This window comes from Stenella coeruleoalba (genome assembly GCF_951394435.1).
Source record: "Stenella coeruleoalba genome assembly, chromosome: 1".
NCBI lineage: Eukaryota > Metazoa > Chordata > Mammalia > Artiodactyla > Delphinidae > Stenella > Stenella coeruleoalba.
Window position 1 is genome coordinate 103,648,230 of NC_137169.1, and position 26,491 is coordinate 103,674,720.

A 26,491-nucleotide genomic window follows, 5' to 3' on the forward strand; every position below is an offset into this window, starting at 1 on the left:
CATAGATCTGGGAGGTCTTTGAGCTCCTTCTAGATTAAGCATGCCACTAGAATCTTCCTGGGATCTCTTGGGCAGAAACATGTGCCTTGAGTAGATTAACATCTCTATCTTCTCCTTGTAATTGATTTTCAGGAGTGGTGTGCTTTGATGTGTTTCATTTTAAATTGCTCTTCAATTTCATTCCTTTTTACAGCTGAGTAATATTCCATTGTATATATGTGCCACATCTCTTTATCCATTCATCTGTTGATGGACATTTAGGTTGCTTCCATGTCCTGGCTATTGAAAATAATGCTGCAATGAACATTGTGGTACATGTATCTTTTTGAATTATGGTTTTCTCAGGGTATATGCCCAGTAGTGGGATTGCTGGGTCATATGGTAGTTCTATTTTTAGTTTTTTAAGGAACCTCCACACTGTTCTCCATAGTGGCTGTATCAATTTACATTCTCACCAACAGGGCAGGAGGGTTGGGTTCCCTTTTCTCCACTCACTCTCTAGCATTTATGAAAAATAAATAAATAAAATAAAATAAATTGCTCTTCAGTGCCAAATGCCTCGTCAGTGATAGCTACTCAGAGGCTTGCCTGGGTGGCCACTCCACTGGGCATAGAAGGTCATAGATATAGGAGCTGTGGAGGAAGAGAATGAACTTCCTTCATTAATCTCAGGTGTGGTATATTATTTCTCACAGTGCAGTATTTTCAACTTGGAGATAGTTTTAGTAAACCATTTGGTGTGGTCTTTTCATTTTTCAGATAAGGAGTTAAGACATGCAGTGTGACTTTTCCTAAGTCCCACATTAATAATTGATAGAGCCAAGACTAGAATTCAGATCATCTTCATTCACCATGTTGCTTATAGGCACCAAACTGAAATACGGGGTCCTGTGGGCAAGCACAGGTCACTACCCACACCCTGCTGGGAGCCTGTGCAACACACCAGGGCCAACTAACCCGGGAGAACACACAGCATGCCTCAGGCTGTTGCAATGTCACGCCAGCCTCTGTTGCCGCAAGCACTCCCGGCATCTCAATTGTGACTACCGTACCCTTCGCTCTCCCTGGCCTGAGTGAACAAAAGAGCCCTAATCAGCTGCTGCTTTAACCGCCTACTCTCTGGCCAGGGAACAGATAACTGAGGGCAGCCTACATGCAGAGGTGGGGCCAAAACCAAAGCTGAACCCCAGGAGCTGTGCGAACAAAGAAGAGAAAGGGAAAGCTCTCTGTGCAGCCTCAGGAGCAGCAGACTAAATCCCTGCAATCAACTGGGTAAACCCTGCAATTGTGGAATACCTGAATAGACAACGAGTCCTCCCAAAATTGAGGTGGTGGACTTTGGGGGAAACTGTGGACTTGGGTTTGCTTTCTGTGTTTGATTTGTTTTTGGATTTATGTTTATCTTAGTTTAGTTTTTAGTGTTTGTTTTCATTTGTGGGTTTGTTTATTGGTTTAGTTGACCTCTTACTTTTTTGTTTCTCTTTTTGTGAGTGTGTGTGAGTGTTTCTTTGTGTGATTTTGTCTGTTTAGTTTTGCTTTTACCATTTGTCTTGGGGTTCTGTCTGTTCGTATTTATTTTTCTTTTTGCAAGTGTGTTTGTGTATGTTTCTTTGTGTGATTTTGTCTGCTTAGTTTTGCTGTTACCATTTCTTTTGGCATTCTGTTTGCTCTCTTTTTTTTTTTTCCTCTTCCTTTTCTTCCATGCCATGTGGCTGTCAGGGTCTTCATGCTCCAGCTGGGTGTCGGGCCTGAGCCTCTGAGGTGGGAGAGCTGAGTCCAGGATGTTAGACCACCAGAGACCTCCCAATCCCATATAATATTAATTGGTGAGAGCTCTCCCAAAATTCTCCATCTCAACACCAAGACCCAGCTGCACCCAGCAGCCAGCAAGCTCCAGTGCTGAACGCTCCATGACAAACAACTAACAAGACAGGAACACAATCCCACCCATTAGCAGAGAGGCTGCTTAAGGTCATACTAAGTTCACAGACACTCCAAAACACACCACCGGATGCAGCAATGTCCACCAGAGGGGCAAGCTCCAGCCCCAACCACCAGAACACAGGCAACGGTCCCCCGCACCAGGAAGCCTACATAACCCACTGAACCAACCTCACCCACTAGGGGCAGACACCAGAAATAAAGGAACTAGGAACCTGCAGCCTGAGAAAAGGAGGCCCCAAACACACTAAGTTAAACAAAATGAGAAGACAGAGAACTATGCACCAGAAAAGGAACAAGGTAAAACCCACCAGAACAAACAAATGAAGAGGAAATAGGCAGTCTACCTGAAAAAGAATTCAGAGTAATGATAGTAAAGATGATCCAAAATCTCAGAAATACAATGGAGAAAATACAAGAAATGTTTAACAATGACCTAGAGGAGCTAAAGAGCAAACAAACAATGATGAACAACACAATAAACGAAATTAAAAATACACTAGAAGGAATCAATAGCAGAATAAGTGAGGCAGAAGAACGGATAAGTGACCTGGAAGATAGAATGGTGGAAATAACTGCCACAGAGCAGAATAAAGAAAAAAGAATGAAAAGAATGGAGGACAGGCTCAGAGACCTCTGGGACAACATTAAACGCACCAACATTCGAATTATAGGGGTCCCAGAAGAAGAAGAGAAGAAAAAGAAAGGGACTGAGAAAATATCTGAAGAGATTATAGGTGAAAACTTCCCTCATATGGGAAAGGAAACAGTCAATCAAGTGCAGGAAGTGCAGAGACTCGCATACTGGATAAATCCAAGGAGAAACATGCCAAGACACATATAATCAAACTATCAAAAATTAAATATAAAGAAAAAATATTAAAAGCAGCAAGGGAAAAACAACAAATAACATACAAGGGAATCCCCATAAGGTTAACAGCTGACCTTTCAGCAAAAACTCTGCAAGCCAGAAGGGAGTGGCAGGACATATTTAAAGTGATGAAAGGGAAAAACCTACAACCAAGATTACTCTCCCCAGCAATGGTCTCATTCAGATTGCACGGAGAAATTAAAACCTTTACAGACAAGCAAAAGCTAAGAGAATTCAGCACCACCAAACCAGCTTTAAAACAAATGCTAAAGGAACTTCTCTAGGCAGGAAACACAGAAGGAAAAGACCTACAAAAACAAACCCCAAACAATTAAGAAAATGGTAATAGGAAACATACATATCGATAATTACCCTAAATGCAAATGGATTAAATGCTCCAACCAAAGACACAGACTGGCTGAATGGATACAAAAATAAGACCCATATATATGCTGCCTACAAGAGACCCCTTCAGACCTGAGGAAACACACAGACTGAAAGGGAGGGGATGGAAAAAGATATTCCATGGAAATCAATAGAAAGGTGGAGCAGCAATTCTCGTATCAGACAAAATAGACTTTAAAATAAAGACTGGGGCTTCCCTGGTGGCGCAGTGGTTGGGAGGCTGCCTGCCAATGCAGGGGACACGGGTTCGTGCCGTGGTCCGGGAAGATCCCACATGCCGTGGAGCGGCTGGGCCCGTGAGCCATGGCCGCTGAGCCTGCGCGTCCAGAGCCTGTGCTCCGCAACAGGAGAGGCCACAACAGTGAGAGGCCCGCGTACCGCAAAAAAACCAAAACAAAACAAAACCAAAAAAAAACCACAGCTGGAGAAATCAGCCTTCCTGACTTCAGACTATACTACAAACTACAGTAACCAAGACAGTATGGTACTGGCACAAAAACAGAAATATAGATCAGTGGAACAGGATAGAAAGCCCAGAGATAAACCCACGCACCTATGGTCAACTAATCTATGAAAAAGGAGGCAAGAATATACAATGGAGTCAAGACATCCTCTTCAATAAGTGGTGCTGGGAAAACTGGACAGCTACATATGAAAGAATGAAATTAGAAAACTCCCTGACACCATACACAAAAATAAACTCAAAATGGATTAGAGACCTAAATGTAAGGCCAGACACTATAAAACTCTTAGAGGAAAACATAGGCAGAATGCTTTATGACATAAATCACAGCAAGATCCTTTTTGACCCACCTCCTAGAGAAATGGAAATAAAAACTAAAATAAAAATAAACAAACGGGGCCTAATGAACTTAAAAACTTTTGCACAGCAAAGGGAACCATAAAAAAGATGAAAAGACAACCCTCAGAATGGGAGAAAATGTTTGCAAACGAAGCAACCGACAAAGGATTAATCTTCAAAATATACAAGCAACTCATGCAGCTCAATATCAAATAAACTAACAACCTTGTCCAAAAGTGGGCGAAGACCTAAATAGACATTTCTCCAAAGAAGATATACAGACTGCCAACAAACATATGAAAGAATGCTCAACATCACTTATCATTAGAGAAATACAAATCAAAACCACAATGAGGTATCACCTCACACCGGTCAGAATGGCCATTATCAAAATATCTACAAAGAATAAATGCTGCAGAGGGTGTGGAGAAAAGGGAACCCTCTTGCACTGTCGGTGGGAATGTAAATTGATACAGCTACTATGGAGAACAGCATGTAGGTTCCTTTAAAAACTAAAAATAGGGGCTTTCCTGGTGGTGCAGTGGTTGAGAGTCCGCCTGTCGATGCAGGGGGCACGGGTTCGTGCCCCGGTCCGGGAGGATCCCACGTGCTGCGGAGCGGCTGGGCCCGTGGGCCGTGGCTGCTGAGCCTGCGCGTCCGGGGCCTGTGCTCCGCAACGGGAGAGGCCGCAACGGTGAGAGGCCCGCGTACCACAAAAAAAAAAAAAACAACTAAAAATAGAACTCCCATAGGACCCAGCAATCCCCCTACTGGGCATATATCCTGAGAAAACCATAATTCAAAAAGAGTCATGTACCACAATGTTCACAGCAGCTCTATTTACAATAGCCAGGACTTGGAAGCAACCTAAATGTCCATTGACAGAAGAATGGATAAAGAAGATGTGGCATATATATACAATGGACTATTATTCAGTCATAAAAAGAAATGAAATTGAGTTAGTTGTAGCAAGATGGATGGACTTAGAGTCTGTCATACAGAGTGAAATAAGTCAGAAAGAGAAAAACAAATACCGTATGCTAACACATATATTTGGAATCTAAAAAAAGAAAAATGGTTCTGATGAACCTAGTGGCAGGATAGGATTAAAGATGCAGACCTAGAGAATGGAATTGAGGACACAGGTCGGGGTGGGGGGAGGGTAAGCTGGGACGAAGTGAGAGTAGCATTGACTTATATACACTACCAAATGTAAAATAGATAGCTAGTGGGAAGCAGCTGCATACCATAGGGAGATCAGCTCGGTGCTTTGTGACCACCTAGAGGGGTGGGATAGGGAGGGTGGGAGGGGATATGGGGATATATGTATATGTATACCTGATTCACTTTGTTATATAGCAGAAACTAACACACCATTGTAAAGCAATTATACTCCAATAAATGTGTAAAAAAAATGAAATGGCAAATCTGGCAGGATGCAGGACTATATGATTCTTGCTCAAGATGTTTTCTTTCACTCTTTACAAAACCTTAGGTGGGCCTTTCTCTAAGCTGCCACAATTACAATGCTTACTTTTTAAAATTGCAGTTGCAAGTTCCTGTATTTAATATTTCACATTATTCTTACATACTCAGTTTGTGCATTAATAAATTGAGACTAAAGGGAAAGTGAAAGACCTAAGACTGTGTGTTAAAACTAACAAATAAATATTGGGAGAGGGAAGGTTTCTGTATTGCAAAATATCAGTAATGGGTTACTCAAACTGCATATTTTCATATTATAGGAAGACGTTCAAGCCTGCGATGTAGGCTAAAAAAAATAAAACTGAGATAAACTAGTCAGGTGTATTTCTCTAAAATCTACAAATATAAAACTCCTTGAGCCCATTAACAATTTACAAAAGAAGGAAAATATGTGAATATACAGGAGAAGAGCTGAACTCTGGCCCACAGATAGATGGATATGCAAATATAGTTACTTTATAGCAGAAAAATTTGTACCTCAACCGAGGGAAATGTCTCCCATGTCCTTGACTGGAGATTAGGAGGAACAATTGTATCTAACTCTTTCTTCATTAGCCATGGTGAAGCTTCATGGAAAGGGCGAAGGACAGTGATGCTCAGGGCACCTGGTTCACAGAGAGGTATCAGAGGATCATTTCTCTTTCAGAAATATTCTGAGAAATCCAGTAGGTATTCACCAAATCGAACAAACACTTTTGAGAAGCCAGACACAATGACTATGCTTAAGGACCTTACAGTCTAACAAGAAAGGAGAGATGCAGTCATGGTAACACCTAAAACAGCTGGATTTAGATCACCTGAAAGTATTAATGGACACTTCACTGTCCTTCGGAAACCACATCCAAGTCCTGTCAGTTCTACCACTAAACGTTTCTTGAGTTCATCTATCTCTTCCTCCTCCAGTGACCCTACCTTAGACTATTCCCCTCAGAGCCATCCTGTTTTGGACTACAATGACAACTAGCTTTTCTGCCCACTTCTACTCTGAATGAACCTCCCTCCGCAGTCAGGGTGACTGATTATGCTAGCCCATGATGTAAAATCTTCTTTGACTTCCCATTGCTTATGGGATAAAACAGAGGCCTCACCCCTGACTCAACTTGCGCTATTTTCCCTTCTGTATTTTGCCTACTTTAGCCTTTTTTCCCCTATCCTCCAAAGCTTTAAGCTTCCTACTTTGTATTCTGTCTTCCAAGAAAGCTCCTCCTCCTATTTTAATTAATGCCTACTTATCCAGTAGCTCTTGGCTCCAGTGTTTTCAGGGAAGCCTTCTAGACTATGTCAGCTCCTCTGTTAGATGTTCTCATAGAATCATATTCCTTTACTTCATAGATCTTTTCCCAATTTATAATGATACAGTTATTTGTGTGACTATACATTTAATGCCTATCTCTCTCACTAAAGTCTAAGCTCTGTGAAAGCAGGGTCCATTGCGGTCTTAGCTCACCATTGTATTCCTAACACCCAGCCAGTGTTTGGCACATGGTGGTTTTTCACGTAGATGCTGGTTAAACAACTAACAAAGCAATTTGAGATGAATTCCTATTCTCTTACAGTTCCACACACAGACTGCACCAGTCAGAGCTCCCCACTCCTCATATTCACACAGAAAGAGCAAATTTATAACATCACGCAATGTACGTTGATACGTTCAAAGATACAATTGTACATAGATGCAGGCATATTCATAAATGAGCACAAAATATATCCCACCAACCAGAGAAAAGATAAAAAGGAAACACACACATAAACCTAGATAGAGCACATTGCTTTGGTACACAGATAACATGAAAGTCTTTCTTTTCCTGTGTTTAAATACACGTTACATATACAGTGACTCTTACTTAGTGCAATATATGTCTCTAACCTTTAATCACACACTAATTTCTTTCAAATTGATGAAAACATGTAAATGCCCAATGAATATAATATGTAACTTATCCTATATTTCAGGTTGATTTTCTAACGGACACGTGAAATGTACTTTCTCCTCTTGTACTGAATTCACCAAGGCAACACATTCAGAATGATAAAAAATGAACTTATGAAAGATAACTCACTTTTGTTTTTCCCTACCAAGATGAAACAAACACATAAATAGGAACCTAGGTACATAACTAAACATACCTAACAGATATAAACGCAGATACAAATCTGCTTATAGGTAGGAGGGGGATCATACACAATTTATATAGGTTGATGCTTAGATGAAGCGTGGTACAAACATAAATCACTGTATAAATAGGTTGACATGGCCAGGTGAAAAGTAGAGTTGAAAAGCGAGCAAAGGGAAAAAAGCAGAGACGACACGGGGGTAGACTGGATAAGGAGGATGAGAGCTGGTAAAGGGACTCAATGAGCTCCAGTCTGGATTCTCTACCTGGCTGTTCCTGTACTGGCTCTTGAAGAACTACGGTAGTTGAGTCTCCGTATGCGAAGGAGAGGTATTCTTCTATGTCACTGTCCCGAAGAAGTTCCACTCCTGATCCATCAGCATAGATAATAAAAAACCTATTTGAAGAAATAAAAATCTAATCCCTTGACATATTCAGCTAAAATGCTCCTTGAACTTGGAATTGAAAATAAAAGTCATGGTGTTATTTTTATCATATTACCTGGGGACATGTTCACCATAGATTTGCAGATGATTCTTACGAAGGTGAGTGGATGATAATGTGTCATAGCCTTCAGCTTTTGCATGTAAATCATCTTCCAAATTGTTTTCAGGTAGGATAGTTGATGCAGTACCATCAGCCATGACCTAAGGGACATAGTATATAAGCAACTAAAAGAAAAGAAAAATGCCATAAACTTACATTTCTTTTGATCCCATTTGAGAAAGCAGGTGATCTTTTGGTTACTCAGAAAATCAGGGATATTTCTTTGTAAGGAATTGTGCACTAAGTATAGATTGCATTAATAAAAGTGAAAAGCTAGTAGCACATCTCCACTTACAAACCACACCTAGACTGTGAAAACAAACAGGAAGACAAACCTGAATACATTCAGAGGAAGGTGTCTAGGATGGCAGGGGACTCACTTAACTTCTGAGGATAAGTTCAGGGAACTGGGAATTTAAACATGGAGGGAAGGCTATTTATGTGATGGTTGTCTTGAAATATTAAGAGTGACAGTATGGATTCTAAGCACAGAAATAGGACTCATGGATATACAGGGAGACAGATTGAGTCTCACTATGAGAAGAATTGTTCTAGCCATTACTACTGTCTAGATATGGTGTGGTCAGGCTGAAAGGCCACTGAAGGGAATGCCCAAGAAGAGCATCAATGTCTAGGATAATGTTTGGCTTGCATGTTTCAACTCAGAGAGTTTGGGCTTTAGGTTTCAATTTCAGTTTCTTGCACACTGAAATCTCTTAGCAGCCTGAACTCATGCTGTGAAATTTCACTGACTTAGCACAGAAAAACTAAGTTGGATCAGGGCTTGTCTGCATCTCAAAGTTGGGGACTTTGTGGTACAGTTCCAAATCTAAAAAGTAACTTCACCACCCGCCAGACAACACATGAAATTCCACCGCTGGGTGAGGAGTGAAAAAAAAAATTGCCTAGAGAAGGGGCTGGCAAACATCTTTTTGTCAAGGGTCAGATAATAAATATTTTAGGGTTTGTTGGCTGTAGAGTTTCTGCTGCAACTACTCAACTCTGCCATTATATGCAAAAGCAGCCAGAGATAATATGTAAACAATTGAGCGCGGCTATGTTGCAGTAAAACTTTATAGTGACACTGAAATTTGAATTTCTTTTAATTTTTATGTGTCATGAAATATTCTTCTCCTTTTGATTTCCCCCAACCATTTAAAAATGTAAAATGCAGTCACTCTGCATTTTTAGCTCATGGGCCCATACAAACATGTGGCCATGGTTTGCCAATGCCTGGCTTAGAGATAAGAGGAAGGACAGAGAAACAGAAGATGGAGCTCTACCACTGAATAGCTAAGCACCTCTCCAGGCTTCCCAACACCCCATCGTCAGCCCTGCTGGAACCCTCACACTAACTGATAGCTCTCACTTTGGATTCTCTGCCTAGTTAAGCAGACTTGCCTGCTGCCCCATGTATTTTCTCTCACTTGAACCCAGATACAGAGCATTTATATCACTCTTCTTTGTTGGCATTATTTTTAGATGGTTAGTAACTTTTTTCCCTTTTGTTCTAATTACTTATTTGGCTTTAGCATTTCAACCATCCTCATTGTTGGACTTGCTATCTCCTAATGAAGTACACTTGAGAATTGAAGATACTGACATTCATTGCTGCTGTCCAAAGTGTATTGGCAGTTAGTGGATAACTAATCCCAAGGCAGCTAAGATAAAATGCTATACGGGAGCTCTCTTTTTTTTTTCGGTACGCGGGCCTCTCACTGTTGTGGCTTTTCCCGCTGCGGAGCACAGGCTCCGGACGCGCAGGCTCAGCGGCCATGGCTCACAGGCGCCCGCCACTCCACGGCATGTGGGATCTTCCCGGACCGGGGCACGAACCCATGCCCCCTGTGTCGGCAGGTGGACTCTCAACCACTGCGCCACCAGGGAAGCCCAGCCGGGGAGCTCTCTTGTGTGAAATATCTCAAAAGCAAAGCCATAGCCTCTCTCTCCATAATAATGATGCACTTTACCTGAAAGGTGTTTCCTTCGGGATCCATGACCTCACAGATAACCTCTGATGTGTGCTTCATGATGTACCTGCTAGCTCTCAGCTGCTCACGTTTTTGAAAAGGATGGTATATCTCACTGCTTGATTCATGGCAATATATAGCTGAACAGTCCCTATCAATATGAAGACAGCCTGTGTTTGGAGGTAACACCTGGAAGGGTAACAGGAAGAGAGATATTATTAAAAATTTCTCATTTGATTTGAGGGATTTATAAAATCATCTAAGGAAAAAAATTATCCATAGAACCCAGACACAAACTGCGTTTCCAGGAAGAAAACAAGAGAAGACTTAAGTTTGGGGAAGGACTACTTAATAAGGAGTCAGACTGATTAGGATATAATTGCTCCTGTGTCTCACATTTTATTTACTCACTTTAATATTTCTTCCAAGTAATTGCTTTGTACCTTATCATCTCCAAGAGGGTAAAAGCTATGGGACAAATGCTTTTAGAAGCTTTTATTTATCGTTATTCCTATGGTGGCTGACACAGTCCTTAAGTAATAGCTTTTGTGTAATGACTTCTGGTTCAGATAGACTCTTTTTGTGAGATGTAATTCACATGTCATATATTCACTATTTTAAAGTGTATATGCAGTGGATTTTGTATATTCAAAAACTTGTGCAAACATTATCACTAATTCCAGAACATTTTCATCACCCCCCACAGAAACCCTGATGCCATTAGCAGTCACTCTGCATCACTCCTGCCACTGACAACCATTGATCTGCTGTCTCTATGGATTTGACTATTTCAGACATTTCATATAAATGGAAGCACGTGACATGTGGCCTCTTCTGTCTGGCTTCTTTTACTTAGCATAATGTTTTCAAGATTCATCTATGTTGTAGCGTGTATCAATACTTCATTCTGTTTATTTTCACCTGAGTTTAGATGTGTGAGATTTGGAAGTTTTTCTGCTAACATATCCAGACCTCCATAGATTCTGCCACTGAGCTCAAGCTTTTTCAATTTAGGTAGTTTGGGGAGATTTGAAACTGAAATCAAGCCTACATTTATTAAACTGAGGAACTCTAAGTTCACAAATTCAGCCATAAAGCCCTCAATTTTCCCATCATTTGATTTGCATTTGTCCAGGACAAGTTCTCAAACAGCTGCCAGGGTTCAGTTTCTCAGCTCCAGATGGATGTTCCTCTTCATGTCCGTGTTTCTCTCTTCCCCCCTCTTCAAACTTAACTTTCCATGGTGGGGGCAGAGCAGGGAGAGGTGTCCCAGCCTGTGCAGCGAGGGCCATTGGAAGGGGTTGGCTTGTGGCAGACAGATCAAAACTACAATGAGGTATCACTTCACACAGGTCAGAATGGCCATCGCCAGAAGTCTACAAACAATAAATGCTGGAGATGGTGTGGAGAAAAGGGGACCCTCCTACACCGTTGGTGGGAATGTAAATTGGTACAACCACTATGGAGAACAGTATGGAGGTTCCTTCAAAAGCTAAAAATAGAACTACCATATGATCCAGCAATCCCATTCCTAGGCATATATCTGGAGAAAACTATACTGCAAAAAGATACATGCACCCCAATATTCACTGCAGCACTATTTACAATAGCCAAGACATGGAAACAACCTAAATGTCTACCAACAGAGGAATGGATAAAGAAGATGTGGTACATATATACAATGGAATATTACTCAGCCATAAAAAGAACGAAATAATGCCATTTGCAGCAACATGCATGGACTTGGAGATTGTTATACTAAGTAAAGTAAGTCAGACAGAGAAAGACAAATATCATTTATATGTGGAATCTAAAAAAAAGATACAAATGAACTTACTAACAAAACAGAAACAGACTCACAGACTTTGAAAACAAACTTACGGTTATCAAAGGGGAAAGGTTGGAGGAGGGATAAATTAGAAGTTTGGGATTAATATATACACACTAATATATATAAAACAGGTAATAAACAAGGACCTACTGTATAGCACAGGGAACTCTAGTCAATATTCTGTAATAACCTATATGGGAAACGAATCTGAGAAAGAAAGAATATATGTATATGTATTCACCTTGCTGTACACCTGAAACTAACACAATATTTTAAATCAACTATACTCCAATAGAAAATTAAAATATAAAATAAAAATTGAATTAAAATCAATAAAATCTAAAAAAACTTCATTCTGTTTTATGGATGAATAACATTCCATTGTATGGATATATCAAATTTTGTTTATTCATGAGTTGATGGACATTGGAGTTGTTTTCACAGTCTTGTTATTATTAAAAATGCTGCAATCAACATCTGTGTATAAGTTTTGTGTGGATATATGTTTAATTTCCCTTGGATATCTACCCAGGAGTAGAACTGCTGGGTTGTATGAGAACTCTATTTTTAATTTTTGGCGGAACTGCCAAACTGTTTTCCAAAGTGACTGCACCATTATACATTCTCATTAGCAATTAATGAGGGTTTTACATTTCTTCACATCCTCACTAACGCTTATTACTATCTGTCTCTTCTATATTTTGGAAGAGTTTGTGAAAGATTGTTCAGTGTTAATTCTTCCATAGATGTTTGGTATAATTTACCAATGAAGCCATCTGGGCCTGGGCTTTGCTGTCTGCAAGTTTTAAAATTATTAATTCAATCTCTTTACTTGTTTTAGGTCTATTCTGATATTTTATTTTTTCTCGAGTTAGGTTAGGTAGTTTGTGCCTTTCCAGAAATCTATTTTATCTAGGTTATCTAATTTGTTGATGTATAATTGTTCACAGTATTTCTTTATAATCTTTTTTATTTCTGTAAGGTTGGTAGTAATGTCTTCTCTTTCATTTTTAATTTTAGTAATTTGAGTCTTCTCTCTCCCAACCCCTTTTTTCTCCTTCTGTTTGTCTGTCTATCTCTCCCTGTAAGTCCAGCTAAAGATTTATCAGAGAACCAACTTCTGGTTTTGCTGATTTTTCTCTATTTTTTCATTTATTTCTACTCTAATCTTTACTATTTACTTCCATATGCTTGCTTTGGGTTTAGTTTGCCTTCTTTTTTCTAGTTTCTTAGGGTGGAAAGTTAGGTTATTGATTCAAGATCTTCATTTTTAATATGGGCATTTTGACATTTAAAGCTTATATATATATATATATATAATAGAGAGAGACATTTAAAGATATATATGTGTATATATATAGACATTTAAAGCTATATATATATAGCTTTTGCTGCTTCAATTAAGTTTTGGTATGTTAATTTTATTTTTAGTCATTTTTAGTCATCTCAAAGTATTTTTAAATTTCCTTGTGATTTATTCTTAGTGTTATTTTTCACATATTTGTGCATTTCCCAAACTTCCTTTTGTTATTGATTCCATTGTGTGTTATTTCATTCCGTTGTGGTAGGAGAACATATTTTGTATGATTTCAATTCTTTTTAATCTATTGAGACTTTTTTGTGGTGTAACACATGGTCTTTCCTGGACAATGTTCCATTTACACTTGAGCATAATGTATTCTATTACTGAGTGGAGTGTTCTATACATGTCTAGGAGGTCTGCATGGTTTATTCTGCTGATTAAGTCTTATTATTCTCTTGATCTTATCTATTCTTTTATCCATTACTCAAAGTGAGGTACTAATGTCTCCAAATATTATTGTTGAATTGTCTATTTCTCCTTTTAAATATGCCAATTTTTACTATTTAACTGGACATGTTAATTTGTATAGTGCACAACTCTGGAAATACGCATGTGTTTTGGGCTCTGTTGTTAGTGTATAATATGCTTGTGGTTGCCATCTTCTTGATGGAGTAATCTGTTTATTATTATAACATACCCTCTTTGTTTCTTGTAATATTTTGTTGTAAAGTCTATTTTGTCTGATATTTGTATAGCCACTCAAGTTCCCTTTCAATTACTTATTGCAGGTATTATCTTTTTTATCCTTTTACTTTCAACCTATTTGTGTCTTTCACCATAAAGTGTATCTCTTGTTGACAGCATACAGTTGCGTCATGCTTTGTAATCCATTCTTCCAATATCTGCATTTTGATTGGGTTGTTTAATCCATTTATATTTAATGTCATTACTGATTAGGTCAGATTTGAATCTTCCAAATTTCTATTTGTTTTCTTTTTCTTTTTTTTTTAACATCTTGATTATGGTATGATGGCTTTACATTGTTGTGTTAGTTGCCGCTGTATAACAAAGTGAATCAGCTATACGTATACATATATCCCCATATTCTCTCCCTCTTGCATCTCCCTCCCACCCTCCCTATCCCACCCCTCTAGGTGGCCACAAAACACTGAGCTGATCTCCCTGTGCTATGTGGCTGCTTTCCACTAGCTATTTTACATTTGGTAGTGTATATATGTCAATACCATTCTATCACTTCATCCCAGCTTACCCTTCCCCCACCCCGTATCCTTAAGTCCATTCTCTACGTCTGTGTCTATATTCCTGTCCTGCCACTAGGTTCATCAGAACCATTCTTTTTTTTTTAGATTCCATGTATATGTGTTAGCATATGGTATTTGTTTTCTCCTTCTGACTTACTTCACTCTGTATGAAAGACTCTAGGTCCATCCATTTCACTACAAATAACTCAATTTCATTTCTTTTTATGACTGAATAATAGTCCATTGTAATATATACGCCACATCTTCTTCATCCATTCATCTGTCGATGGACACTTAGCTTGCTTCCAAGTCCTGGCTATTGTAAATAGAGCTGCAATGAACATTGTGGTAAATGACTCTTTTTGAATTATGGTTTTCTCAGGGTATATGCCCTGTAGTGGGAAGGCTGGGTCATATGGGAGTTCTATTTTTAGTTTTTAAAGGAACCTACATGCTGTTCTCCATAGTAGCTGTATCAATTTACATTCCCACCAACAGTGCAAGAGGGTTCCCTTTTCTCCACATCCTCTGCAGCATTTATTCTTTGTAGATATTTTGATAATGGCCATTCTGACCAGTGTGAGGTGATACCTCATTGTGGTTTTGATTTGCATTTCTCTAATGATTAGTGATGTTGAGCATCCTTTCATATGTTTGTTGGCAATCTGTATATCTTCTTTGGAGAAATGTCTATTTAGGTCTTCCACCCACTTTTGGACAGGGTTGTTAGTTTATTTGATATTGAGCTGCATGAGCTGCTTGAATATTTTGGAGATTAATCCTTTGTCACTTGCTTCGTTTGCAAATATTTTCTCCCATTCTGAGGGTTGCCTTTTCGTCTTGTTTATGGATTCCTTTGCTGTGCAAAAACTTTTAAGTTTCATCAGGTCCCATTTGTTTATTTTTTATTTTATTTCCATTACACAAGGAGGTGGATCAAAAAGTATCTTGCTGTGATTTATGTCATAGAGTGTTCTGCCTATGTTTTCCTCTAAGAGTTTTATAGTGTCTGACCTTATACTTAGGTTTTTTTTTTTTTTTTTTTTTTGGTATGCGGGCCTCTCACTGTTGTGGGCTCTCCCGTTGCAGAGCACAGGCTCCAGACGTGCAGGCTCAGTGGCCATGGCTCACGGGCCCAGCCACTCTGCGGCATGTGGGATCTTCCCGGACCAGGGCATGAACCTGTGTCCCCTGCATCGACAGGAAGACTCTCAACCACTGTGCCACCAGGGAAGCCCACATTTAGGTTTTTAATCCATTTTGAGTTTATTTTTGTGTATGGTGTTAGGGAGTCTTCCAATTTCATTCTTTTACATGTAGCTGTCCAGTTTTCCCAGCACCACTTATTGAAGAGGCTGTCTTTTCTCCATTGTATATTCATGCCTCTCTTATCAAAGATAAGGTGACCATATGTGAATGGGTTTATCTCTGGGCTTTCTATCCTGTCCATTGATTTATATTTCTGTTTTAGTGCTAGTACCATACTGTCTTGGCTACTGTAGCTTTGTAGTATAGTCTGAAGTCAGGAAGCTTGATTCCTCCAGCTCCGTTTTTCTTTCTCAAGATTGCTTTGCATATTCGAGGTCTTTTGTGTTTCCATACAGATTGTCAAATTTTTTGTTCTAGTTCTGTGAAAAATGCAATTGATAGTTTGATAGGGATTGCATTGACTCTATAGATTGCTTTGGGTAGTATAGTCATTTCCACAATGTTGATTCTTCCAATCCAAGAACATGGTATATCTCTCCATCTGTTTGTATCATTTTTAATTTCTTTCATCAGTGTCTTATAGTTTTCTGCATACAGGTGTTTTGTCTCAAGTAGGTTTATTCCTAGGTATTTTATTCTTTTTGTTGCAGTGGTAAATAGGAGTGTTTCCTTAATTTCTCTTTCAGATTTTTCATCATTAGTATATAGGAACACAAGAGATTTCTGTGCATTAATTTTGTATCCTGCTACTTTACCAAATTCATTGATTAGCTCTAGTAGTTTTCTGGTAGCACCTTTAGGATGCTCTATGTATAGTATCATGTCATCTCCAAACAGTGACAATTTTACTTCTTCATTTCCAATTTGGATTCTGTTTATTTCTTTTTCTTCTCTGATTGCTGTGGCTAAAACTTCTAGAACTATGTTGAATAACAGTGGTGAGAGTAGGCAACCTTGTCTTGTTTCTGATCTTAATGAAAAGCGTTTCAATTTTTCAACATTGAGAACAATGTTGGCTGTGGTTTTGTCATGTATGGCCTTTATTATGTTGAGGTAAGTTCCCTCAATGCCTAGTTTCTGGAGAGTTTTTATCATAAATGGATTTTGAATTTTGTCGAAAGCTTTTTCTGTATCTATTGAGATGGTCATATGGGTTTTCTCCTTCAATTTGTTAATATAGTTTATCACATTCATTGATTTGCATATATTGAAGAATCCTTGCATTCCTGGGATAAACCCCACTTGATCATGTTGTGTGATCCTTTTAGTGTGCTGTTGGATTCTGTTGCCTAGTATTTTTTTGAGGATTTTTGCATATATGTTCACCAGTGATATTGGCTGTAGTTTTCTTTAATTGTGACATCTCTGTCAGGTTTTGGTATCAGGGTGATGGTGGCCTCGTATAATGAATTTGGGAGTGTTCCTCCCTCTGCTACATTTTGGAAGTGTTTGAGAAGGATAGGTGTTAGCTCTTCTCAAAATATTTGATAGCATTCGCCTGTGAAGCCATCTGGTCCTGGGCTTTTGTTTGTTGGAATATTATCTTTTTTTTTAAAACATCTTTATTGGAGTATAATTGCTTTACAATGGTGTGTTAGTTTCTGCTTTATAACAAAGTGAATCAGTTATACATATACATATGTCCCCATATTTCTTCCCTCTTGCATCTCCCTCCCTCCCATCCTCCCTATCCCACCCCTCTAGGTGGTCACAAAGCACCGAGCTGATCTCCCTGTACTATGCGGTTGCTTCCTACTAGCTATCTATTTTACGTTTGGCAGTGTATATATGTCCATGCCACTCTCTCGCTTTGTCACAGCTTACCCTTCCCCATCCCCATATCCTCAAGTCCATTCTCTAGTAGGTCTGTGTCTTTATTCCCGCCTGGCCTCTAGGTTCTTCATGACCATTATTTTTATTATTATATTTTTTAGATTCCATATATATGTGTTAGCATACGGTATTTGTTTTTGTCTTTCTGACTTACTTCACTCTGTAAGACAGACTCTAAGTCCATCCACCTCACTACAAATAAGTCAATTTCGTTTCTTTTTATGGCTGAGTAATATTCCATTGTATATATGTGCCACAAATCACAGTTTCAATTTCAGCACTTGTGATTGTTCTGTATATATTTTCTATTTCTTCCAGGTTCAGTCTCAGAAGGCTGTGCTTTTCTAATAATTTGTCCATTTCTTCCAGGTTGTCCATTTTATTGGCATATAGTTGCTTGTAGTAATCTCTCATGATCCTTTGCATTTCTGCAGTGTCAGTTGTTACTTCTTTTTCATTTCTAATTCTGTTGATTCGAGTCTTCTTTTTTTCTTGATGAGTCTGGCTAATGGTTTATCAATTTCTTTATCTATTCAAAGAAGCAGCTTTTAGTTTTATTGATCTTTGCTATCGTTTCCTTCATTTCTTTTTCATTTATTTCTGATCTGATCTTTATGATTTATTTTCTTCTGCTAACTTTGGGGTTTTTCTGTTCTTCTTTCTCTAATTGCTTTAGGTGTACGATTATGTTGTTCATTTGAGATTTTTCGTGTTTCTTGCAGTAGGATTGTATTGCTATAAACTTCCCTCTTAGAACAGCTTTTGCTGCATCCCATAGGTTTTGGGTTGTCATGTTTTCATTGTCCTTTGTTTCTAGGTAATTTTGATTTTGTCTTTGATTTCTTCAGTGATCTCCTGGTTATTTTGTGTAGCCTCCATGTGTTTATATTTTTTTACAGTTTTTTTCCTGTAATTGTTATCTAGTCTCATAGCATTGTTGTCGGAAAAGATACTTGATACAAATTCAATTTTCCTAAATTTACCAAGGCTTGATTTGTGACCCAAGATATGATCTATCCTGGAGAATGGTCCATGAGCTCTTGAGAAGAAAGTGTATTCTGCTGTTTTTGGATACAAAGTCCTATAAATATAAATTAAGTCCATCTTGTTTAAAGTGTCATTTAATGCTTGTGTTTCCTTATTTATTTTCATTTTGGTTGATCTGTCCATTGGAGAAAGTGGGGTGTTAAAGTCTTCTACTATGATTATGCTACTGTCGAATTCCCCTTTTATGGCTGTTAGCATTTGCATCATGTACTGAAGTGCTCGTATGTTTGGGTGCATAAATATTTACAATTGTTATATCTTCTTCTTGGATCGATCCCTTGATCATTATGTAGTGTCCTTCTTTGTCTCTTGTAATAGTCTTTATTTTAAAGTCTATTTTGTCTGATATGAGAATTGCTACTCCAGCTTTCTTTTGATTTCCATTTGCATGGAATATGTTTTTCCATCCTCTCCCTTTCAATCTGTGTGTTTCCTCAGGTCTGAAGGGGGTCTCTTTAGACAGCATATATACGGGTCTTGTTTTTGTATCCATTCAGCCAGTCTGTGTCTTTTGGTTGGAGCATTTAATCCATTTACATTTAAGGTAATTATCAATATGTATGTTCCTATTACCATTTTCTTAATTGTTTGGGGTTAGTTTTTGTAGGTCTTCTCTTTTCTTGTGTTTCCTGCCTAGAGAAGTTCCTTTAGTGTCTGTTGTAAAGCTGGTTTGCTGGTGCTGAATTCTCTTAGCTTTTGTTTGTCTGTAAAGGTTTTAATTTCTCCATTGAATATGAATGAGATCCTTGCTGGGTAGAGTAACCTTGGTTGTAGGTCTTTCTCTTTTATCACTTCAAATATGTCCTGCCACTCCCTTCTGGTTTGCAAGGTTTCTGCTGAAAGATCAGCTGTTAACCTTATGGGGATTCCCCTGTAAGTTATTTATTGCTTTTCCCTTGCTGCTTTTAACATTTTTTCTTTATATTTAATTTTTGATTGTTTGATTAATATGTGTCTAGGCATGTTTCTTCTTGGATTTATCCTGTATGGGACTCTCTGCACTTCCTGGACTTGATTGACTATTTCCTTTCCCATATTAGGAAAGTTTTCAACTAATCTCTTCAGATATTTTCTCAGTCCCTTTCTTTTTCTCTTCTTCCTCTGGGACCCCTATAATTCAAATGTTGGTGCATTTAATGTTGTCTCAGAGGTGTCTGAGACTGTCCTCCATTCTTTTCATTCTTTTTCTTTATTCTGCTCTGTGGTAGTTATTTCCACTTTTATCTTCTAAGTCACTTATCCATTCTTCTGCCTCAGTTATTCTGCTATTGATTTCTTCTAGAGAATTTTTAATTTCATTTACTGTGTTGTTAATCATTGTTTGTTTGCTCTTTAGTTCTTCTAAGTCCTTGTTAAACATTTCCTGTATTTTCTCCATTCTATTTCCAAGATTTTGGATCATCTTTACTATCATTACTCTGAATTCTTTTTCAGGTAGACTGCCTATTTCCTCTTCATTTGTTTGGTCTGGTGGGTTTTTACCTTCTCCTTCATGTGCTGTGTATTTCTCTGTCTTCTCATTTTGCTTAACTTACTGTGTTTGGGGGTCTCCTTTTTGCAGGCTGCAGGTTTGTAGTTCCTGTTGTTATTGGTGTCTGCGCCCAGTGGGTAAGGTTTGTTCAGTGGGTTGTTTTGGCTTCCTGGTAGAAGGGACTGGTGCCTGTGTTCTGGTGGTTGAGACTGGATCTTGTCTTTCTGGTGTGCAGGACCACATCCAGTGGTGTGTTTTGTGGTGTCTGTGAACTTATTATGACTTTAAGCAGCCTCTCTGATAATGAGTGGTGTTGTGTTCCTGTTTTGCTAGTTTTTTGGCCTGGGGTGTCCAACACTGGAGCTTGCTGGTCGTTGGAGCTGTGTCTTAGCATTGAGATGGAGATCTCTGGGAGAGTTCTCACTGATTGATATTACAAGGGGCCGGGAGGTCTCTGGTGGTCCAATATCCTGTCCAGAGAGCTCAGGCCTGTCCGGTGTCAGGCCTGAGCTCTCCCACCTCAGAGGCTCAGGCCTGATGCCCGGTCGGAGCACCAAGATCCTTTCAGCCACATGGCTTAATGAAGAATGCTGCAACATGATGATCGCATGAATGGAAGTCTCTATTTGTTTTCTATATGTCTTCTGTCTCTGGTTTCCCCTCTATTTATCCATTACTGCTTTCTTTTATTTTAAATAGATATTTTGAAGTGTGCCACTTCAATTCCCTTGTTTCTTTTATATATATTTTTGAGTTGTTTTCTTAGTTTTTCTTGGGTATTACAAACATCTCAATTTATAACTTTCTAGATTAAATTGATACTAAGAATTTCAATATTATACAAAATCTTTGCTCCATATAGCTCTATTCCTCTGCCCTTTATGTTATTCTTGTCAAAAATTTCATCTTTACCCATTATAAGCACATAAATATACTTTTATAATTATTGCTTTATGCATTTGCCTTTTAAATCCAAATGAAAAGAGAGTCACAAAAACACATCTATACTGTCTTTTATATTTACCTATGTAGTTACCTTTAACATTGCTCTTTATTTATTTGTGTGTATTTGAGTTACTGTGCAATGTTCTTTCATTTCAGCCTGAAGGATTCCCTTTAGATTTTCTTGTAGGGGATGTCTAAGAGCAATGAATTCTCTCAGTGTTTGTTTTTCTGGAACTATCTTGATTTTTTCATTTTAGAAGGATAATTTTACTGAATGAGTTTTTGTTGATGATCTTTTTCTTCAAGCATTTTGAATATGTCATCTCACTGCCTTCTAGACTCCATAGTTTCTGATGAGAAATCAGCTACTAATCTTATTGGAGATCCCTCATATTTGATGAGTCTCTTCTCATTACTTTCAAGATTCTCTCTTCATCTTTGACAGTTTGATTATGATGTGTTTAGGTGTGGATCTCTCTGAATCTATCCTACTTGAAGTTTGTCGAGATTCTTGCATGTACAGACAGTTTTTATCAAATTTGGGAAGTCTTAAGCCATTATTTCTTCAAATAATATTTCTGCCCTTCTCTCTTTTCCTTCTCAGACTCTCATTATGCATGTGTTAGTATGCCTTATGGTGTCCCACAGGTCTCTGAGGCTCTGTTCATTTTTCTTCATTTTTTTTTTCTCTCTCTTCCTCAGATTGGTTAATCTCAACTGACCTATTTTCAAGTTTGCTGATTATTTCCTCTGGCAGCTAAAATTTGATGTTGAGCCTCATTAGTAAATTTTTCATTACAGTTATTATGCTTTCCAACTCCAGAATTTCTATGTGGTTCTTTTTTTACAAAAAATAATTTCTATGTATTGATATTCTATACTTGACGAAAAACCATTCTCATACTTTGCTTTAGGTCTTTACGCAAGGTTTCTCTCAGTTTTTTAAACATAACATCTGACTTAAATTTCTTTGTCTATTTAAGTGCAAAGTCTGGGTTTCCTCAGGGGTAGTTTCTATTGATTGCTTCCTCCTTCCCCATCCCTGCTTATGGGTCATAATTTCCCTTTTCCCCCACATGTCTCATAATTTTTTGTTGAAAACTGGACATTTCAAGTAGTATAATGTACAACTCTGGAAATTAGATCGTTTCCCCAGGGCTTGTTATTGTTGCTTTGTTGTTGTTGCTGTTTATTCAGTGATTTCCCTGAACTATTTTTTTAAAGTTTGTATTTATTGTCGAGTGGGCCTAACATGTTTGTTTGGTTGCTTAGAGGTCTTCTCATAACTGGGCAGATATTTTCTTAAGTACTTTACACTAATACGTCTTTCAGCTTCTGCCGAGGGCTCCGTTTGCATATTGACGTATTTTTTCAATGCTCTAGCAGGAAGTTTGTAATTCCACCTTAGCTTTGTAATTCTGCCTTAGCTTCACTCCCTGCTTGTGCCGAGCCTCTTGATCAGAAAGAGTGAAAGATCAGGGCTTTCTTTTATGGGCATGGACACAGCCCTGCACTTGAGTATGGCTTTCCAGATTCCAGGGAATACATCAGAGCTTTTCAAAGCTCTCTGTGGACTTCTCGTTCCCCTTCTTTTCCTTTAAACTCTTTTGTTCAGCCTCTTGTTTGTTATTGCCACTTCGATGGCTATAATGTTAAATAATTACCTCTGTTTGGGGAAAAGGCTGTTTTTAGGGAGTGAGCTCAGAATCGGATCAAATAAAGACAACCCCTGTGAGTGGGTGTTTCCAGGGAACGGCCAGACAGCTCAAACACTGACAATATTTTGTGGAGCTCTAAATCTTTTCTTCTTTCAGTGGCTGCTGGCTTGCTGGCTTTCACTGCTATTTTGCATGTGAGAGTGTTGATTTTCAAGGCTACCATGGAGCTGGGGGAGGGGAGGGGAATATGGCAAGTGAAATCACCACAATTCTTGCTGTTCTTCCCAAGATTCAGTCTTTTTTTTTTTTTTTGTCTTTAAATAAACAATCCTCAGAATATTGTAGTCCTTTGGTTAATTTCTAGACTTCTGAAAAAGTTGATTTTGACAATACTTCCAGGTTTCTAGTTGTTTTTAGGGAGAGTAGATTTTCAGAAGTCCTTACTCCACCCTTCTGGAAGTTTCTCATATTGACTCTTCACCATTCCCTAGGCCCAGAGAACTCCACTGGACTTGATGAGTTCTGAGGCTTCTCTGTGGTTTCAGGTACATTTTAGAGTAGGCACTCGTGGCTGGTTAAATTTTCAATTTTCCCAGCCTCCACAGGTCCTCATCAAAATGGATCCAAACTGTCAGATTGACTCTGTAATTTACTGAAAGCTGCTCTGGACAGAAAAAGATGGCCTATAACTTCCACAATTAAGACATACCATAGGTGAAGGAACCATATAGAAGAGCCAAAAAGAAAACCTATAAAAAGGAGATGTTCTGCCTTCTAGGAAGTTAATCTGGAGAAACAGCAGTGCTGAAGCATAGAGACTCAACATGAAAAATATAGCAATGACTCATATATGTATGTATGTATGTATGTATGTTAGCAAATTAAATTCTCATGGTTTTACATACCTATACTGCTCAGAATTTACTATAAATTTGCCTCTTTCAACTGATTTCACACACTAAGTAGAGGACAAGGCACCCTTCATTATGATGTTTGTTTGTGGTAGTACTGATAAAGACAAGGACTTTTAAAGTCCTTTTCACTAGTATTCCTAAGAATGCTTCTTACATATCTCTATCTTCCCCCAAAGGAGTCAGGATCAGACTGGTATAGAAGAGTAGTCAAAAGCTTAGTCTAGCACACACACACATACACAGACACACCGTTCCCCAGAAAGACAGTAGGTCTTCTGGTCTAGGGAAAATGGTTTTAGTTCCTAAACCCAGGGATAGAGAAAGATTTCCCATGGGAGATAACAGACCCATTATTTGTCATCTTGTCTTCTTGAAATCCTCCAGCTGGGTGGATGTTCCCACCGCCACTTGTGGCACATTATAATCATAGAAGATAACAATTGTTACACCCACCTCCTTTTTGATGTTTTGAATAATCTTTCTAGTGCTGCCAAGGTACAACAGTGACCAATATCAAGCTCTACTCTCCCTTTCATACATTGCCTAAAATCTGGCCTCCCTCATCACACTGCCCAATGTTCTCATGCTGGTGAGTGAGGAAATAAATGACAAGTGTGCCAAGTCCAACAGAGGACAGGCAGAAGGTATTTTTGAATGCCAGCTTTCAATTCTATAAAACCACAGAATTACAAAATAGGTGCAGCTAAACTTACTCAGGGTTTTTTTTTTCCAGTTGGGAACTAAGATATGTGTGTTTCTCCATAAGGAGCAATCAAGGTTGATCTTTCCTTAGTCTGTGTTTCAGGATATTGGGCAAACAAGCAGCTATACAATAGTGTCAGGCACTGAAGGTCTCCAAGTTGGATCTCTTTTCTGTTACATCTCTTCGTTCAGTGGTAACTGTCATTGGTGCTAAAATTCCTTTGCCCCATAGTTGTAACAATTAGAGTCTGGGGACATGATAAAAATAAGCTCTCATCACAGCATCTTAGGAGAGTCTCATCATATCTGGTAGGACATATGATACCGGCAAATGGATGCTGCCTAAAAAATTGGATATTCTGAATGCTATATAGGAAAAAAAGCATCCCCTTCTCCAACTGCAACATTTCACAGTCATCTCTCACTTTCAGTACCTTCCTTGCTGCACAAAGATCTGCACAGGGTAAAGAGGGGGTAGGATAACATTATCGGGAGAGATGGGAGGGATAAACTGGCTTCAACAGCTTTCACAGAAACAAACATTTGTCACTGAGGTCTTTGTCCATCATCTTCTGGCTTCAAGCTCTCAGTATCCTATGACCTTAGATGTGACACCATGGCACTTGTGTTCCTTCTCCAGCAATTGGAAAGGCAAAGGCAAATCCTTCTAAGACTGAAGAGACTGCAGGCTGAACCCGGGTGATTGTGTTTAATGGGGAAATGCAAGGAGGCAGAGGAGTTTCTAACAGTGCTCCTCCCCAGCCCTCCAAAGACAAAGCTGTGCTTCAGCTGGGCTAGCTGTCCTTCCATCCTGTGGGGACATGAGGTAGAGTGGGGACAGACTGGAGGTGGGAAGGATGGGAGAGAGAGAATGAATAAGAGGTGGCAGGAGGTGAAACTGGTCTGGTAGGGACAGGCCAGCACTGAATGCTTCTAACACCCACGGTGCCCATCACCTACCACATAAAGGATCCCCAGCAAATACACTCTGGTTTATAAGCTTGATCCCCAAATACCCAAGAATTTAAAGACAAGCAGGACTATGTTTTCCTGGAATGAATTGTAAAAAGAAGGTGAATAAATGAAAAGAGATTGAGAAGTGTGTTCTCAGATCCACTGAGACAAGAGAGCAACAGTCGTGCATGTGGCAGGACTGTTCACTGCCCCCCGAGGAGTGGGTTTTCTTAGTCAAATTGACACTTACCTTTGGCACCCCTCATCCTCCCCCAGACCCACCTGGTATGTTCCCTGTGGCTTTGCGATGATAGACGTCCCATCCCCAAAGGTGGTGCAGCAGCTACTGTCCTCACAGTTGGTGATGACAGTGGCGTAGTGTGAACTTTCAATCTGCATGCACTTCACCTGCCTGGTGATCCTCTGAGGACCTTCGTCTGTGGGCAAATGCAAGGGAAGCAGGTCTGATAGGATGCACACATAGGGAACATGCCTGCCAGCTGACTCTGACTGTGCTCCTGCCTCCTGGCTACCTGGACTCCAAGTCAAGATCCAGTGTTGAGAACTCACTCCATGGGGCTGGAGTACGGGCTACTCTCTATGTCAATGCAGTCATATTTCCAGAATATCTCTTAATTTAGTGTGCTCTTTTGTTCTCACCATCCTTTTTATTTTGAGAAATTGAAAACATCCGGAAAAGCACAAAATATAATTTAACTATTCATGCTCACTAATGAAAATTAACACTTGTTAATATTTTGCCATATTTGCTTCATTTTTAATATGTACATAAGAGAAAAATACAGATAAAGTTGAAGTTTACTGCTCTCCTTATCTCTGGGTTTATTCCTTTTTCTCACAATCCATTTTTATACTTTTATATAAATGTATGTATCAAAAACAACATATAGTATTTTGTGTACTTTAAATTTGCATAAGTTATATATTACTCTATGTATCATTCTACACCTGAATTTTTAACTTAACAATGTTTTGAGACATTTAGCCATCTTGATATATATGTGTGTGTGTAAATAGGTGCATGTATGTGTGCACTTCATTCCTTTTAATTGCTATATAGTACTCCTTTGTAAGCATATACCACATTTTATTTTTCTATTCTGCTGTTGATGGACATTTGTTTTCCCAATATTTTAATATTAAACTTGGTGTTGCAAGTAGCACCCCTATACCTGTTTCCTTGTTCAAATGTATAAGAGTGTCTTTC

General features: G+C 38.8%; 1 protein-coding gene across 1 annotated transcript in view; it reads right to left on the minus strand.

The window, feature by feature from the left end:
* SPAG17 (sperm associated antigen 17) overlaps positions 1-26,491 on the minus strand; it is a 229,695-nt gene that overhangs the window by 47,147 nt on the left and 156,057 nt on the right. The window contains exons 31-35 of the mRNA XM_079944374.1: positions 25,546-25,700; positions 10,135-10,323; positions 8,120-8,265; positions 7,885-8,015; positions 5,982-6,109 (exon numbers count right to left, since the gene is read on the minus strand). Of these exons, the coding sequence (XP_079800500.1) occupies positions 5,982-6,109; positions 7,885-8,015; positions 8,120-8,265; positions 10,135-10,323; positions 25,546-25,700 (749 nt within the window). The remainder of the gene's footprint in view (positions 1-5,981; positions 6,110-7,884; positions 8,016-8,119; positions 8,266-10,134; positions 10,324-25,545; positions 25,701-26,491) is intronic.